At 36.8% G+C, this 19,040-nt stretch overlaps 1 protein-coding gene across 5 annotated transcripts in view; it reads right to left on the reverse strand.

Moving 5' to 3' along the window:
* Positions 1–316: 316 nt before the first annotated feature.
* The window catches only part of GPR180 (G protein-coupled receptor 180), a 43,190-nt gene continuing 24,466 nt past the window's right edge, over positions 317–19,040 (reverse strand). For 2 of the 5 annotated variants that reach the window (XM_043477588.1, XM_043477589.1), the window contains one exon: positions 16,614–18,894. In XM_043477588.1, coding sequence (XP_043333523.1) covers positions 18,736–18,894 — 159 coding nt within the window. In that variant the 3' untranslated portion in view covers positions 16,614–18,735. Of the gene's footprint in view, positions 5,296–10,120; positions 10,207–16,613; positions 18,895–19,040 lie in introns of those variants that run through there. The other 3 variants (XR_006271143.1, XR_006271142.1, XR_006271141.1) reach the window with 3 other exon arrangements.

Genomic DNA, 19,040 nt, shown 5'->3' on the forward strand with positions numbered 1-19,040 from the left:
CTGCAGGTGGGTTCTTTACCACTAGCATCACCTGGGAAGCCCCTTAAATAGATTAGTAGCCTTATATCCTATCTTGACATGTGTACATAAAATCATTCAAGGAGAGATTTCTGTACCTCCATGTTCACAACAGCTTTATTTACAACAGCAAAAGACATGGAAACAGCCTAAGTGTTCATCAACAAATGAATGGCAATTTTATATATATATATAAAATTCAGCTATTAAAAAAGAAGGAAATCTTGCTATTTGCAAAAAACAAGGATTGACCTTGAGGACATTATGCTAAGTGAAATAAATCAGACAGACAAAGACCAACACTGTATGATTTTATTTATATGTGAAATCTAAAACAGTAACATGACAATAAAACCATAGACACAGAAAAAGAGATCAGATTTGTGGTTACCAGAGGAGGGGAATGGAGAGACAGGGAACTGGATGTCAAAAGATACAAACTTGCAGTTTTAAGATAGGTAAGTACTGAGGATATAACATACAAAATGATGACCACTGTTAACACTGCTCTATGCTATATTTGAAAATTGTTAAGAGAATACCTCCTAAGAGCTCTCTTCAACATTTTGCTGTTTTCATCAGCAAAAAATGATTTTTTTCATTTGCCATCTTGCCTTTTTCTTCTGTATCTATGGAGGTTAATTAAACTTATTATGGTAATGATAATCATTTCATAATATATATAAGTCAAATTATTATGCTGTATGCCTTAAGCTTATACAGTGTTACATGTCAATTACATCTCAATAAACCAAGAAAAAAAATCATTCAGGAATGTGTGTGAAGAGAACAAACTTGGACTCAAATTCTAGAATTTCAATAAAAAAATTTTTAAAAGAAAAAGTTGTGATGAGAGAGCAATGTGTTAATGCTACTACTATTCCTGAAGAGAGCATTTTACAGTTCTTACCAAGGACACACCTATTTTTGAGGTCACGCTTAATACTTTTTTATGGCATATATTTGCAAAGGGATAAAAAAATGCTTAAAAATTACACTTAATAATAGAATAAGCAAATTTACAACTTATAATAAAAAAATAAAAGATTTTTATTTTCTTTAACACACCTCAGTAAATCCATATTATTTAATAAAAATGAGCGATAATCTGATTGATGAGAAAGATGTTATGCTACCAATAAAAATCAGCTTATCAGGCTGATTGATCTGGGAGATCTGAAGGCCTTTTCTTTCCCCTCCCTGCAAATATAACACAATAGCATCAGTGAAAGTTTCCTCCCCAAAGAAGCTGCCCTTCCTACTCCTCTCCCAGCCGGGGCTATGAATGTTCTGGCAAGTCTGTCAAAGTATCGTCTGCAAACATGAGAGGCTCAGGGTGTCCATCTTCTGTGCAATATAGAATACCTCACTTGAAGTCTGACTTCATCCAAAGAAGGGAGTTGAGTGTAGCAGTTAATAAGCTTTAGAGCATGATACACTCTCAGTTCTGTTGCTTAACTGTGTAACTTTGCGTAAATTACTTTATCTATTTGAACTCATTCCCTCTCGAGGTTGTTGAGAGGATTATATTAGACAAAGTATTTGGCTCTGCCTTGAACTCTGTGAGTGATAAATAAGTCATCACTGCCAGTTTCCTTTTTGGATTTTCCCAAAGTAGATGAAGCAAACACTTACAAAACAAATATGCCAAAATCAGCACATCGTTTATAAATTCAGTGTGCTTAAACTTACTTAACACCCACCATTTTCATATCCTTGAATATGGGGAATGTGTAACAGTGGAAAGGGCGTATCAGACTGGGAGCCTGGGGCCTGGATTCCAGGCTTGGTTCTGCCTCTATGTGACTGTGTGATCTCGAGCAAATTATTTACACCTCCTCGCCTCTGCCCAGAGCCTCTAGATTCCTTTCTTCAAAATGAGGGGACCGTTTTAGGAGAATCTCTAAGATTCCTTTTCAAAGCTGTAACTGTAAAATTTGACTGAGTCATGTAATTGCCACTCTGCTCAGATCTAACTAGTTAAATACTTATGCATCCCCTTATTCCCCTCTAGCACTTAGGGAAGATGCCAAAGCTATAACAAAGTAGGGCCTGAGTCATTTAGCTAATTAGAAAACTTGTGCAGAAGAACTCTCACTAGCCATAAGATATCACACTCCATATGGCAGAAAACCAGTGTTACTTGGATTGGTAGGAAGATGTGGCTTCTGATCCTTCTTAGGTTGACCTCCCACAATAATACTTTCATCACTTGGACTAAATACATCTCCTCAAAAAATGATCATACAACGTCCTTTCTTCACTAATCTGTTATAACATCTACAGATTAATTGTCTGTATGGTCTAGAACATTCGAATGTTAAAGTTTAAATCCTGGATGTATTGGAAAAGAAAGTTTCATCTTCCCATATTCTCATTTAAAAAGAAAAAAGGCTGTGTTCCAATTCTAAGATGCATATGTGTTTCAGATTTTAAGATCTTGAAATTGAATGCATTTAATAGTCAATATAATTGGAAAGCATTCTGGCATAATCTGCTTCTTGGTAAAATTAAGGGTAAATCTTAAAACAATGAAACCCTAGATTCGATTACATACGGTAAAATCCCACCAACCGAATACAAGAACTTTTGTAAGGCTCCAGTAAAATAAATGGCCTTCAAACAGTCTTGTCAATTGTCAGCATAAACAACAAGGACCTACTGTATAGCACAGGGAACTCTATTCCATATCTTGTGATAACCTATAATGGAAAAAAATCTGAAAAGAATGGAAAAGAATCTGAAAAGCTGAATCACTTTGCTGTATACTTGAAGCTAACACAATATTGCAAATCAACTACACTTCAATTTTAAACAAATTGTTTTTGTCACCAGGAGAATGGATTTGATATGGTCTAAAGTTCTCAGTTTCTAATGTCTACAGAAGTCCTACATGAATCTTAGTATTAAATTGAATCTCTTCTGCAGAATGAGGAAATGTGTTAACACAAGCTAAGATAAAACCATACTGGCCACTGTGATTTCCTTACTGGCCAAAGAAATCAGATGCTGAACTCTACAGATTATTTTTATCAGTCTTTCCAAAATTGTGTTTTATTCTCAGAGATAACGTAATGCTAAAAAGCAAACATTTCATAAACTTAAAATTGGTTATGATTAAAATCAGTATATGTCTATAAAATAAACATATTTTTGTTTATAAAATAAAAGCAGCAAACAGTAAAACTTAGGTATGCAAGTGCAATGTCCTCATCTTACAAGCCACAGATCTAATCTAATGAAAACGGTCACAGCCGAAACATTTCCCATACTCTTCGATGTACTGTTTAAAAAGTAACGACTAGAAATTAATCTTTTAAAAAAGTAACGTCCTTCTGCAACAGAATTTTCTTATGATAAAGGGCAATTAATTCTCCTTATAGAGAATTTGGAAAAGGCAGAAAGGAATAAGTAAGAACATTTGAATTCCACTACTCTGAGACAATCATCAGAGATTTAAATCTCTGATTTAAATGTATTTAAAGATTTTAATGTATTTTCTCAGTTTTTTGTTGGAATCAGGGGGTATAGGTATATTCGCCACACATGTAAAGTTTATGTCAATTTTTTTCACTTACGCACATTTTATCATCACCATTTTCATATTTGCAAATAGTCTTTAAAAACATCTTTGTAATGCGGGTTGAAACAATATGGAAAACAAAACATTGCATCCATACCTGATTCTTTAAACAGTGTTTCTTGACCCTGGTTATGAATCACAAATCACTTGCAGAAATTCTAAGAAAAATACAATGGCCAGACCCCACCCTCAGAAAGTCTAAATGAATTAGTCTGGACGGCATCTAGCTAGACACATAAATGTTTTTCTCACGTAATTCTAATGCACAGCCCCGGATAAGAACTATTGTTTTACATCAAGATAAACTCCAAGTAGATAAGAAATTGATTGCAACAAAACAAAACAAACCATGGAATTAGTGAATAAAAAATAACTGTATATATAATCTTTAAGGTACTAAAGAACACTAAAGGTAGAAACATCAAAGGGAAATATTCACATATTTAACTATATGAAAACTACATTTCCGAACGCCAAAAAAATCACAAACTAAACGGAAAAGCAAATCACAAACAAGGAAAAATTTCCAATATGCATTATAGGCAAAGCTCTTAGAAAGTATAAAGGGAATGATGAAGAACTAAATAGAAAAGGTCAGGTATAGGTAAATCACTCAGCAAAAAAAAAAAAAAAGTCACTACACATACGGAGATAAAAAGCATTTCCTTTTCAAATGAAAAATAAACTGATCTTCACTTCAGACTATATTCTTCCTTTCCTGACTCCTCCCCTGCCACTCATAACTCAGAGGCATTTATGTTTACACCCTGAAGCTTCACCTCATTAAAAAAAATCAAACTCTAAGCAACTGTATTAAAACTAAAATACGAATACATAAAGAGGAGAGTAGCACCGACACTTAAAGGTCTCATAAAATCAGATGTAAAGGAACGCAACACCGCGTTATTACTGCCTGAGCCCGGCTCTGCACAGGTTCTACTCGCAATAAAAGGAAGTCTTTTCAATCTGCTGCAGTGACTTTACCTTCATTAGAATGCATACTCATTATTTTCTGATTACTCCTTTACATAAAACATACCATTTTTGTACCTTGGTTTCCACACCCCTTGTACAGTATTCATATTTTATCTCTAAAGACTGTAATCAATCACTTCAAACACAATAACCCATTTAAGAATGGATTTTATAGGCAAAAAGGCACACCTTTGGTGATGTGATTGCAATCATCAGATGCTCCGACTCTCCTCAAGCATGCATTATACGGTGTGGACATAAATGATGCAGCAAGGCTAGGAGAGGCGATTACAGGAGGGGTGAGTCAACTCAGCCCAATGGGTACTTCCCGGTTTCAGGGTGTATCCATAGGAACCCTTTGAAATGTTTTGTTTTATTAATTTGGCTCCTTTCTATTTTTCACTGGTGCCAACACTTTCAAGATAATGTGGTTTAGACATGTCACAGCTGTTGAAACTCATAGCGTGCGCTTGAGCTGACAGTGGTGTATCATCAAGAACTAGAAACACCAAAACAACATTATGATAAAGAGTAGAAGCATGAGAAATGAGGAGACAAAGGGCAGGAAATATTGCCTTACCGACTTAAAGCCGAGCCCTGGGGGAAAACATCTGGTTCGGAGCAAAGGGATTCTTTCAGCACAAGGAAGGGGTCCTACTGGGCAGAGTGAGAGAGACAGGATCTCGGAAGCTGAAGGGCAGGCAGGGAAATGTTGCGCTCTGGAAAGGAATTTATATTTTAAAAGGTGAGATACCTATGACCTTGAAATCTACATAGCAGCCGTAATTCGTGACTTTTGATACTGTTCGTAAAACCTAACTCTACTACATCTAGAATGCCTTCTATCCTGAATTCTCAAATTAAGCGTGTGAACCACTCTCTATGCATTTGGGAACAACCAAAGATAGAATTTACAGGGGTTTAAGAAGATTGTTAGTCTGTAACTACTAAACTTTAACAAACTATGGAATGTCATTGATTTCTACAGAACCTGATGTCTTCACAAAAGGAACAAAAGAATAATACAATTTACTAAATTGATAAGGAACTTTGGTCACAGAAGTTGGTTCATCTGAGAAGAAACCACTTTGCACTTCAACACCTCTCTGCCTCCCCCCCTCCACCACCAAATCTTTTACAAATGCTTTAACTTCTGGGTAAGTCTTAAAAGCTAATCTGAAAGATCTTTAAGGCTCACAGGCTAGGCAAGAGATTTAAGTTTATTTTGTGTGGGTGTATGTTGGAATGTAGTCGTGTGTGAAGTAGATAGAATCTTGAATATATTCCAATCACACCTACTTTCTGTTCTAACCACATATGTACCATTATTTAAAACACACACTTTCATCTCATGGACATTTAAATATTATCTCTGTGAGTGAATAGGTTAGGAAGAACCTTTGGTTCACTGAAAGTTTTGCACACAACCTTCAAGCCTATAAATAAAGAACACTGCACTGTACAGGCACAAGCACCAGACGTAATCTTTACACCAGTCCCGTGAGTTGGTAACGTCAGAACCATCTCTCACAGCAGAACACTCCTCGCTTTTTTCAGTATGACCCCTTCGCCATGCTAAAGGAATCACTGTTCATTCCAAACAAGATTCCATACGAGAAAATGATTGAAAAATGGCAGAGCCAAGATTTGAAATCAGACTGTCTTGTTAAAAAGTCTCTGCTCTTCCTAGTAGATAATAATACCTTCTAAATATGACAGACTTTGGCACCTTTTACAACTAACCAGCTCTATAAAGTATCTAGTGGCAAAACCCCTGAAGTATAAGTGATGCATAAAGCAAAAATAAAAATAAATCAACTGATTTTAAATGCACTTTTCAGAACAAACACATATGAGTCTTGTCTTTCAAAGACATCCTCAAAGAATAAGAGAATCTGAATATTTTCAGTCTTCAAACTGCTCAAGTTTATACCCTGTTGATTATCCCAGTTTTAAAAATCTCATTGGTTTGGGATGGTAAAACTTTAAAAAATGTACTGAATGATGGTTCTTCTTCAGGAAATCTGTTAATACTACTCACTATTTAATAGAACAAAAGAGAAAATCATATCATATTCTTAAATGCTGAAAGGCACTAGACAAAATTCAACATCCACTTCGTAAAATTTATTTTAGTCTCTAAATTATGACCCAATAAAGCTGACCTTTTCAGTGTGCAGCTCTTTGAATTTTAACACATGTACAGATTGATGTAGCCACAACCACAACTGGGATACAGAAAGGTTCCATCACGTCCAACTAACTCCTTCGTGTTATCCCTTCACAGTCATACCCTTCTCCCACCTGTAACTCCTGGCAACCACTGATCTTTTCTCCATGACTACAAGCAGATTCTTTACCAACTGAGCCACTAGGGAAGCCCTGTTTGAAAATGCCGTCTAAATGGGATCATATAGTATATAACCTTTTAAGACTGGAATGCTTTTGTGACTCATCCAAGTTGTGTGACTCAATAGTTTGTTTCTTTTTATTACCAACAGTATTACTTTGCATGGATATATCCTACTTTGTAAATTCAGGGCATATGGGTTGTTTCCAGTTTTTTATGATTGTGAACAGAGCTACTATCAACATTTGGGTACAGATCTTTTGTTTGTTTGTGGCTGTGCTGTATAGCATGTGGGATCTTAGTGCCCTCACCAGGGATAGAACCTGTGGTCCCTGCAGTGGAAGAGTGGAGTTTTAACCACTGGACTGCCAGGGAAGTCTGTGTACAGATTTTTATGCGAGTATAAGTTTTCCCTTATCTAGGGTTAATACTCAGAGGTAGGATTGTTGTGTGATATGGTAATTTATTTAACATTATAAGTAATTGCAAAACTTTTTCTAGAGCGGCTGTGCCATTTTGCATTTACACCGGCAATATAGGAGAGTTACAGACACTCCACATCCCTAGTAGGACTTGTTATTTTCATTATTCTTATTTTAGCATTCTAATAGGCATCTAGTGGTATTTCTCACCACAATTTTAATTTGCATATGTGATGTGCACGCTCATGCTTAGCTGTGTCCGACTCTTTGTGACCCCATGGGCTGCAGCTTGCCAGGCTTCCCTGTCCATGGAGAATGGAATCTTCCTGATCCAGGGATCAAACCCACGTCTCCTGCATTGGCAGGCAGATTCTTTTATCACTGTGCCCTTTATATTTCCCAAATGGCTAAATGGGCTTCCCAAGTGGTGCTAGGGGTAAAGAACCCGCCTGCCAATGCAGGAGACCTAGAAGACCATGAGTTAGATCCCTGGGTCAGGAAGATCCCCTGGAGGAGGGCATGGCAGCCCACTCCAGTATTCTTGCCTGGAGAATCCCTTGGAGAGAGGAGCCTGATGGGCTACAGTTCATAGGGTCGAAAAGAGGGGTTATTTTTCACTTCTTTTTTATTTTCTTCTGTTGGAAGCTGAAGTTATTAATTTGAGACTTTCTTCTTTTTTGCACAAGCTTTTGATACTATAAACTTTCTTCTAAGAAACACACTTGCTTCTTCCCACAAATTTTCATATGCTGTATTTTCATTTTCTATCAATTCAAAATATATTTGGTAAGCCATGGTTCATTTAAAAAGTGTTTAGTTTTCAAGTGTTTGTAGATTTTCCAGTTATCTATCTGTTCCTGATTATGATCAGAGAGTATATTTTGTATAAATTCAATTCTTTTAGATTTGTTATGGTTTATGAACCAGGATATAGTCTATCATAATGAATGGTCCATGTGTACCTGAAAAGAATGTATATTTTTCTACTGTTGGGTTGAGTGATCTATAAATATCAACTAGATCTGCTTGATTGGTGGTGGTGTTCATTTCTATATTCTAGCTGATTTTTTTTTAACTAGTTCTGTTGATCACTGAGAGAAGAGTGTTGATGTCTCCAAATTGAGCTTGCCTATTTCTCCTTTCAGTTCTGTCAGTTTTTGAAATATGTATTTTGAAGATCTATTGTTTGATGTATACATTTAAGACTGCAATGTTGTCTTAGGGAATTGACCCTTTTATCTTTTCATCCCTTCTTTATCCCTGGTAATTTTCATTACTCTGAAGTCTACTTTGATCTTAATATAGTAATTCAATGGACATAAATGAATTTGAGCAAACTTGGGGAGATAGTGGAGGACAGGGGAGCCAGACAAGCTGCATACAGTCTGAAGTGAAGTGAAGTGAAGTCGCTCAGTCGTGTCTTGACTCTTTGCGACCCCATGGACTGTAGCCTACCAGGCTCCTCCGTCCATGGGATTTTCCAGGCAAGAATACTGGAGTGGGTTGCCATTTCCTTCTCCAGGAGATCTTCCCGACCCAGGGATTGAACCCAGGTCTCCCACATTGTAGGCAGACGCTTTACCGTCTGAGCCACCAGGGAAGTCCAGTATGGTCTATCGGGTCGCAAAGAGCGACTTAGCGACTGAACAACAACAACAATAATAGTAATTCCAGTTTTCAATTGATTGCTGCTTGCATGTGTGTAACTTTCCTGTATTGGGCATGGCAACCCACCCCAGTATTCTTGCCTAGAAAATTTCACGCTCAGGGGAGCTTGACATGCTATAGTCCATGGAATCACAAAGAATCAGACACAACTTAGTGACTAAACAACAATAGTAGTAACAATTTTCAGTTGATTGTTGTTTGCATGTGTATATCTTTCCCATTATTGGGCATGGCAACCCACTCCAGTATTCTTGCCTGAAAAAGTCCATGGAGAGAGGAGCCTGGTGGGTGACATCCATGGGGTTGCAAAGAGTCAGACATGACTGAAGTGACTGAGCATGCACACACACACCTATATCATACTTGAAGTGTGTTTCTTATAGATAGCACATAGTTGGAACATTTTTAAAAAGCCTATTCTGTCTCTTTTAATTGGTATATTCTAAACATTTACATTTAACATAATTATTGATGTGTTTGGATTTAGGTCTATCATTTTGTTGTTTTCTGCTTTTCTCTTTTTCTCTGTCTTTAATTTCTTTGTTTCCTCTTTCCTCTTTTTTTTTTTTTGAACTTTTTTTTTATTATTTTGCTTCAATTTTCCTATTGCATTTTGACAAAATATATAACTTGTTTTTTTTCTTAGTTGTTATTCTAGGCATTACAGTATACATATTTCACAGTCTCTTGGAACCACCTAATGTGGAATGTAGAAATAGTAACACCATGTTACCAAAACTAATTACTCTTGTTCTGGAGATACTAGTAATAAGGAGTGAAAATAAGGGGTAAAAAAGGGAAAGAGAATTTAAATGATCATTCTTTGCAGACATCATGATTGTTTATCTAGAAAGTACCAGAGAGTCAACTAAAAAGTTATTACAACTGTTAGAAGATTTCAGTTGGGTGATTGAAAGCAAAATTAAAATATAGAAACCAACAGTCTTCACATATAAAACAACAGTCACATGCAACATAAAGTGAAAGAAAACATTAAAATATCTAGAGATTATCAAGAAACGTTCAAGTTTTATATAAAAAAGCCTTTAAAAAGTGATGACAAATAACGTTCACATTAGAAAAAAACAGAAAGGTATTTCATACCAGTTTCTTGGATCACTATGGAAGCAACCACAATTCAGACAGTTGATGACATGTTTGGCTAAGGAGCCAAAAGGACGAGCTACCATCTGTGAAATCAACATCCAACATGTTAAGTAAGTCAAATCATCCTAAATTAATATGGAAATTTAATTCACTCCACTAAAATCAGAAAGCAGATTTGTTTTTCTTTTGAAAAAGAAAATCAGAAAAAAATTGATTCTAAAGCTCATATGAAAAAAAGGGCACGAATAATAAAAAATCATGAAAAATGAGTGTACTAGCAAGAAATTATCCCAACCAGACAGTAAGGCATATTTTAAAGCTACAATAATTAGAACAGTGTGGTATTAGACCATGAATCAAGTTTATTGAAAGGCCTAAAGTTTCAAAATAGACTAGCTACAAATCAATAAATAAAAGGTGGATTACACAATAAATGATGTTGCAATAAGTGGGCAACCTTCTGAAAAAAATTAAGTTGTATCCCTAGTTCATATTTTACAGCAAAATTAATTTCAAGTGGATCAAAACTTTAAACATAAAAAAATAAGACTGCTAGAGGAAAATATGGGGGTTTAAACATAATCTCCAACAGGTAAGGCTTTTCTACCTGTGACACAGGTAGAACACAGTGGCCATTAAACAAATGCTTTTAATTCTACCTGTATTTAAAAAAATCTATAAGCTTATCTGAGCTTCAGTGTGCAAAGTTTTTGTTGGGATTTCACTACATGGGCATGATAGATTGGCTCATTGACCACAAGGCTGAACTTAATCCTCACTGCCTCCTCCCTCCCTGGAGATCAGGCTGAAATTTTCATGACTCAAAGCCCCAACCTTCTAATCACATGTTTGGCCTTTCTGGTGTGGTCAACCCTCACACTGAGTCATCTCATTAGCACAAAATATCAGTTTCCACCATGAATAACAAAAACACTTCTATTGCTCTGGAAATTTCAATGATTTAGATCCTGGAAAGTGAGACAGGGAGGGCAGGGAGGGTCTGGGAATAGGGGAAGAGGGCCAGGCAAATTTTTTATTCCAAAAGTTTAGGGGGCTACCTGTAATAGCAAAAGGCTTGAAACCAACAATGTCCAGTAACAGAGGACTATTTTTAAAAATTCATTTAATTTAATTTAAAATCACTAATTGAATCACTAATTTAAAAAGATTCATTCATATAATGAAATTCTAAGCAATCAGTGAAAAGATGGGGTGATGCAGTCAGTAGGGATACAAAACAAACTGCTGAATGTGCATAACAACCTGTATGGGATGCTCCAGTTTACGTTTCACATGTGTTTACATATACATGGGGCCACCTGTAGAAAAATACACAAGAAACTGGGAGTAGAGGTTGAATCCAGGGGAGGGAAATAAGTGGCCGTAGGGACTTAATTTCTCAATTTTTTACTCTTTTCAAGCTTCTAATTTTTGTACAATCAATGTACATGTATTACCAATTTAACAAGAATAAAACATTAACAATGTACTTGAACATTTCTATGAGAATACTGAACATTATTTAATCTTTGAATATTAAGTGTTATTAACATGATATGTGTGTGTGTGTGTATATATATATATATATATATATATATGTACATATAGGCCAGGCTGCACAACTTGTGGCATCTTAGCTCCTTGACCAGGAATCAAGTGAAAGCCCTTGGCAGTGACAGCACAGAGACCTAACCACTGGACCACCAAGGAATTCCTGTCATGAGCTATATTGAACAATAAAGCTCTAAGTGTCTATCATGGCATGCAGGGCTGTTTTCACCCACACTAAATGACCCCAGGCTGCTGGAATTTGAGTGTTAGGGTCATTTATAGTTTTTCTGTCTTCTCCCAGATGCTTCAGACTACTGTCAACATTCCTTCCTCTAGCTAACGTAAACATCTTTTAAATCGATTTGTTTAGTTGTGGTGGGCTAAGATGCCAGTCACATGGTCTCTCTAAAATAGAGAGAAACTGACTCTCTGATAACTTGAAAAATCCTTCTACAATTGATGAATTTTAGAGATTAGGTTTATTAATAACCACTTGACTACTCAAGATTTTTACACATTCTCAGTTCCATATTTTAATAACTTAATAAAGAACAGCACATTGGCTTCCCTGGTAGCTCAGTTAGTAAAGAATCTCCCTGCAATGCAGAAGACCCTGGTTCAATTCCTGGGTCGGGAAGATTCGCTGGAGAAGGGATAGGCCCACTCCAGTGTTCTGGCCTGGAGAAGCCCATAGACTGTATAGTCCATGGGGTCACAGAGTTGGACATAACTGAGGGACTTTCACTGTCACTTTCAAAGAATAGCACAGCATTGTTGATGTCACTATATAGGAGATATTGCTAAATATATGTCTAAAACTTTTTCAGAATTTCTTTTATCCATGCATTCAAAAGTATTTTTAAGCATCTAAGGTGCACCAATCAGAGAATGTTCTAGGTCCTAGGGATACAGCAATAAACAATACAATGGGCCAAACTCCCTCAGAATTTACAATCTAATTGAGGAGAGAGGCAATGGCAAAGAGAAAGCAGTACTATAAAAAGAAAATAATCTAATAGAGTGATTAGGATGGGGAACAGCATTAAATACGATGGTGTATCTGTAGGGTCTGATCAGAAAAGAAATACCACTAGGACATCCCCAACATACACACACATTCCATTTTTAATATACAAAATTAGGTATTTATTATAGGGATTTTATTATAGGAGGCTGTTCCAATCCCAAAGAAAGGCAATGCCAAAGAATGCTCAAACTACCACACAATTGTACACATCTCACACACTAGTAAAGTAATGCTCAAAATTCTCCAAGCCAGGCTTCAATAGTACGTGAACCGTGAACTTCCAGATGTTCAAGTTGGTTTTAGAATAGCCAGAGGAACCAGAGATCAAATTGCCAATATCCGCTGGATCACTGAAAAAGCAAGAGAGTTCCAGAAAAACATCTATTTCTGTTTTACTGACTATACCAAAGCCTTTGACTGTGTGGATCACAATAAACCGTGGAAAATTCTGAAAGAGATGGGAATACCAGACCACCTGAACTGCCTCTTGAGAAACCTGTATGCAGGTCAGGAAGCAACAGTTAGAACTGGACACAGAACAACAGACTGGTTCCAAATAGGAAAAGGAGTAGGTCAAGGCTGTGTATTGTCACCCTGCTTATTTAACTTATATGCAGAGTACATCATGAGAAATACTGGGCTGGATGAAGCACAAGCTGGAATCCAGATAGCCGGGAGAAACATCAATAACCTCAGATATGCAGATGACACCACTCTTATGGCAGAAAGCAATGAAGAACTAAAGAGCCTCTTGATGAAAGTGAAAGAAGAGAGTGAAAAAGTTGGCTTAAAACTCAACATTCAGAAAATGAAGATCATGGCACCTGGTCCCATCACTTCATGGTAAATAGATGGGGAAACAGTGGAAACAGTGAGAGACTTTATTTTGGGGGGCTTCACAATCACTGCAGATGGTGACTGCAGCCATGAATTTAAAAGATACTTATTCCTTGGAAGAAGTTATGACCAACCTAGACAGCATATTAAAAAGCAGAGGCATTACTTTGCAAACAAATGTCTGTCTAGTCAAGGCTGTGGTTTTTCCAGTAGTCATGTATGGATGTCAGAGTTGGACTATAAAGAAAGCTGAGCGCAGAATTGATGCTTTTGAACTGTGGTGTTGGAGAAGACTCTTGAGAGTCCCTTGGACTTCAAGGAGATCCAACCAGTCCATCCCAAAAGAAATCAGTCCTGAATATTCATTGGAAGGACTGATGCTGAAGGTGAAACTCCAATACTTTGGCCACCTGATGCGAAGAACTGACTCATTGGAAAAGACCCTGATGCTGGGAAAGATTGAAGGTGGGAGGAGAAGGGGGCGACAGAAGATGAGATGGTTGGATGGCATCACTGACTCAATGGACATGAGTTTGAGCAAACTCTGGGAGATAGTAAAGGACAGGGAAGCCTGGTATGCTGCAGTACACAGGGTTGCAAGAAGTCAGACACAATTGAGCAACTGAACTGAACTGAAGTGAGAAGCGAAAATGGATGTGAAGTGGGGAAAGCAAGGATGCACTGGGACCTGCCAGGATGAGGCGACCCACAAGAACTGAGTGGAACTTATGAGGGTGCACTGGAACCCAGGCCAGCCTCATTGCCTTCAAGTCTCCAACCTCGATGATGGGCTTGTCCTGTAGAACCCAGCACCCTTTGTCACAGAGCAATACACACATCTGGCCCAGGAGTCAAAGAAACTGACGGAGGTGACTCAGCTGGAGCTGGTGTTCTGTGGGCCTAGCTTTTGGTCTTCAAACCAAGAAGGTGAACTGGCAACTAAGCAATAAACCGGGTGAGCAGCAACAGTGCATGCCTCGCTTGGAGCTTTCAATTATCAAAAGAATCCGGATCTGGTTGCTTTCCCTTAGTCCTCTAAGTCTCATGCCAAACATCTCTTTGATCCACACTATTCTGGAATTATGCAGATGTAATTCAGAGGAACCTATGAGCAGCTTAGCTATATTGGCCCCATATAAATTCACCACAGATGGTCAGAGGTCTCTGAAAGATATTTTAGCTGAGAACTTGAAGGATGAGAATTCGACCATGAACCACATCAAGATTTGGGAGAGAATATTCCAGGCAGAAGAAATAGCTAATGCAAAGGCTCTGAGGCAGTGACATAAATGAGGTATTTTGGAAGGATAAGGCTGGGGCATGGTGAGAAGAATGGTATGAAATTAGATATAAAGGGCCCTGTTCACGTGGGGCCTTGTAGAACATAGTCATGAGCATGAGTCACTTTTTCCCAAGTGCAATGGGAAGCAAATGGAGAGTTTTAATAAGACAGTCGCTTTGAGCTCATTTACATTTCTAAATTTTAAAATAATTTCAAATATACAAAAGGCATAAAGTTAGCATGAAGAATTCCATCATCCAGCTGATTTCCCTTTGCTGTGTGGAGACCAGGTTGTAGTGGGCAGGACCACTCCTTCCACAACTCCAGGCTTCCTACTATTCTCATCTAACTGTCACCCCTAGGGTACTTTCCAGGTGGCTATGATGGTGAAGAACCCGCCTGCCAACGCAGGAGCCGTAAGAGATGCAGGTTCAATTCCTGGGATGAGAAGATCCCCTGGAGGGCACGGCAACCCACTCCAGTATTCTCGCCTGGAGAATCCCATGGACAGAGGAGCCTGGCGGACTACGGTCCATAAGGTCGCACGGAGCCAAACATGACTGAAGGGACTTAGCACCCACTCGTATCACTCCTAGAGCACAATGCCCTTGGAGTTGTGCAGAGAAGGTGCCCAAGTGTGGAAGCAGCACTATTAGAAAACCACATAATGAGTTCATGCACTAGTTTTCAGATCTCATGGGAAAACCAATGTCATTATTTTAGTCTCAATTTATAAATACACGTTGAAACAAAAATTGGTGCTACCCCTTCAGATCTAGTCTCAAACTGATAGGCTATATCATATCACTTCTCAAAAACAAAGAACCTCAAAGATTTGATACCACTGAAGCTATTTAAAATGAATGTTTCACAAATAATTCCGGATTTCCAAAGAATTTTCAGAGAACATGCACAGCCTCCTGAGGGAAACATGTTGAAGGGGCCAATGTTCATGCTGATATATAGATTCTAGTTTCCTTATGTTAGAATTGGCCTTAGACTCGTATATCTCCCATTTTCATCAGACATGGCTTACTTTACTTGAGATCATGAAAATTTTTTTTTCCTAAAGCAAGTTCTTCTGCCTGGATTATATCTCCCTGCTAGCAACACTATCTGGCTGAAAGCCAAGGTTCAAATATTGAAGTGAGCTGAGGTACACAGAGATATTCAAGCTCATTTCTAACTTTCAATACAATTTCAGGTTTACTGTTAAAAACCAACAGCGAAAGTTAACTATGGCTAGCCATTCTTTCTCACTAAAATTTAACACAATATCTAATAGGTGCTCATTAAATCATGAGGGTAAAGTAGAAAAGTGAAAGAGAAGTCAGGTGACTATGGGGAATCATTTATTCTCTGTTTCATACTCAGTTACAGGGGAGCGTGATTATCACATTAGCGCTTAGGGTGATATGTATTGATTATACATATCAATAAAAACACCTTCATATACCTTCCTTCCCAGGTGGTGCTAGAAGGCAAAGAATCTGCCTGCCAATGCAGGAGACTGGAGACACAGGTTTGATCCCTAAGTCAGAAGAGCCCCAGGAGAAGGAAATGGCAACCCACTCCACTATTCTTGCCTGGAGAATCCCCATGGACAGAGGAGCCTGGTGGGCTACAGTCCATGGGGTCACAAAGAGTCAGGCAAAACTGAGCGTCCGAGCAGACATACCTTCCTACGTAAAGAAAGAAAATGCTCCTGGGGAAAAAAAGCTCTGGAAAGACCAACTTCTCCAAGAAAAAATGTAAACATAGATTTAAAAAAAAGCATTATCTGACAAATAAAGAAAAGTGGCAAAATTCTGATTTTTAATTAGAGTTTGCAGTATACACTTATCTTTCTGTAATCTGTGGTAACAAATCTCCATGTAAACATTCAGGAAGAGAAAAAACAGGGGATACCATGTCATGACTTATGAACTATGAATTCTGAACTCAGATTACTAAACTTTATTCACAGCTGTTTTATACATTTATTAACAAACTGTCTTCCTTCATTTAACAATGGCTCTTGAATAACAAAATAAATTATCAGTAAATTCAACCATAAATTAAAAAATAAAAGTAAAAAAAATTGCTCAAGCCTCATAAATGCAAGCACAGTAATATATTTCATACATGTTGATTACAGTTTCCATGTTCTTTGTGTAGGTAACACAAAGATTATTCTCTTCCCATTGTTGCAAGTTAACAAAACTTTTGAAAAGGCTTCAGTCTTTTTTTCCAGCTCAATTAACTGCACTTCAGTTGAATACAACAGACAATAACTGGGGTTATTAGTGAGATGTGGTAAAAGAAAAGGTCATGACCACTCAGAAGATCACATAAATCTAAAATATACTGTAGACTTTCTAGTCTCAACCTGTAGCTCTCATTTATTAAATAATTTACAAAGAGCTGTTGATGATTTAATGAGCAGGTTGAACTTTGTCACTCTGCCATTTTGCTAGTCACGAACACATGTACTTTGCCTTTAAAATGAAGCAGAATACTATTCACTTTCAATGAGACTAGATGCAAAGGAAAAACAAAGACAAAATCATAGATATTTTTTAAGTTCTGCTATGTTAACTTTAACTATTTAATTAAAAAGGTTAATTACCAGATCAGTGCACTATTTCTTGCTCAAAAACGTAACACCTTTGAAAGTAGATTTTTAAAAAAAAAATCTTTAAAATAAGCCAGAGGTAAAAATGAAAAGGCCTGAAGGACTTGCAAGACAGAATAATTTCTGATCAGTGACTCTTAATGGGAATAGTCATTTTATATTGCAAGTACCAACAACCATTTAGCAATTTTTTAAACAGGCACTTGATAGAGTATTTGTATACTCAATACCAGGGCATCATTCGCAAAAAATATGGCTTTATTACAAAAGATTCAAGATGGCAACCACTTAGAATCCAGTGCCAACAAGGATTATAACAAATCCAGTGAGTATTTTGTTTTTCAATTATTCATAGAAAATTTAATCCTGATTAAGTATCCTTGGGCAGGAATTCATGGGTAGTTGATGACTGAAACCAACATTTATGTGAAATGCTTCTGTTAATTTAATCTGTGTATACAGCTTAATTATGATTGGGGATTCAATGTAAGAGAAATGAATTATATCAGGATTAAAATTTTAGTAACCATATCATAGAGTACTTTTTCCTTCTTTCTTTTTAAACATGTTAACCTGCTTGTCCCTTCACCTAAGTGCTCAGATTTTAAAATCCTTTGTACAACCGCTGCAATTTATCTAAGTTTTCATAAATTATCTGTCAAAAACCCTTTGCTAATCAAGCTAAATCCTAACTAGAGCCAAAATAATAGAAGAAAATGCAGAATAACCCCATCCAAAAATAAACAAAAGCTTATTCACTTAACTACAAATATATTTTATATTAGTTTTCTGAAGTAACTTAATTTTCAATATCTTTAAACTCCAATATGAAATGCAGTTTCCTTAAAGCATAAAAAGAAGCAGTTTTTAACCAGTGTATTACACTGATTTCATAACTGGACTTATTTTAGATTCATATAAGTAAGTAATCATTTAACTGATCACTTTTTTTGGACTATCAAACCTGAGTTAACTACTGATGTAGGATGAGGCATTGTAAGTGATGAGTCTCTTATAAAAATATCATATAATTCTTTTCATCTTTATTTCCATATGGAAATTGCATAAATCACCTTATAACAACGCTCTTTCTTGAAAGTTTATTAAGTATATTTCAAAACATTTATTACCTTTTTTTCAGTTTTCAGTTTGGTACTGCTTAAATGCAGTTATATATATAACATGCTCTGCTTTCTCTGTTCAGTTTTTCATACCACAAGTATGAAAAAAAAAGTCACTGTATTTGGATCCTTATTGCACTCTGGTGAATCAATTCACTTTTCTTTAGAGAAAAGCAAGTATCAGAAGTGAGACCGAGTTTTGTGTCCAGATGATATGGTCAGTGGTAGTGTTACTGAGGAAAGTGAAGAAACTTCCCAGTACAGGCTGTGGGATAGAAAGAGTCTGTAGAGAATGACCATGGCAACAGACTGGCAAAGGATAACACCTATTGTAATGACCTGAAAAGGAAAGAAAGGGAATGCTTTACTGCATGCAAAAACAGAGAAATTATACTCAATTTATCATGAACCTATATACACTTTATACATACATAAACATATATATACTTTAAGTAAATATATATAAATAAAAAATTATATCTTCC

This window comes from Cervus canadensis, chromosome 9 (genome assembly GCF_019320065.1).
Source record: "Cervus canadensis isolate Bull #8, Minnesota chromosome 9, ASM1932006v1, whole genome shotgun sequence".
NCBI classification, from domain to species: Eukaryota; Metazoa; Chordata; class Mammalia; order Artiodactyla; family Cervidae; genus Cervus; species Cervus canadensis.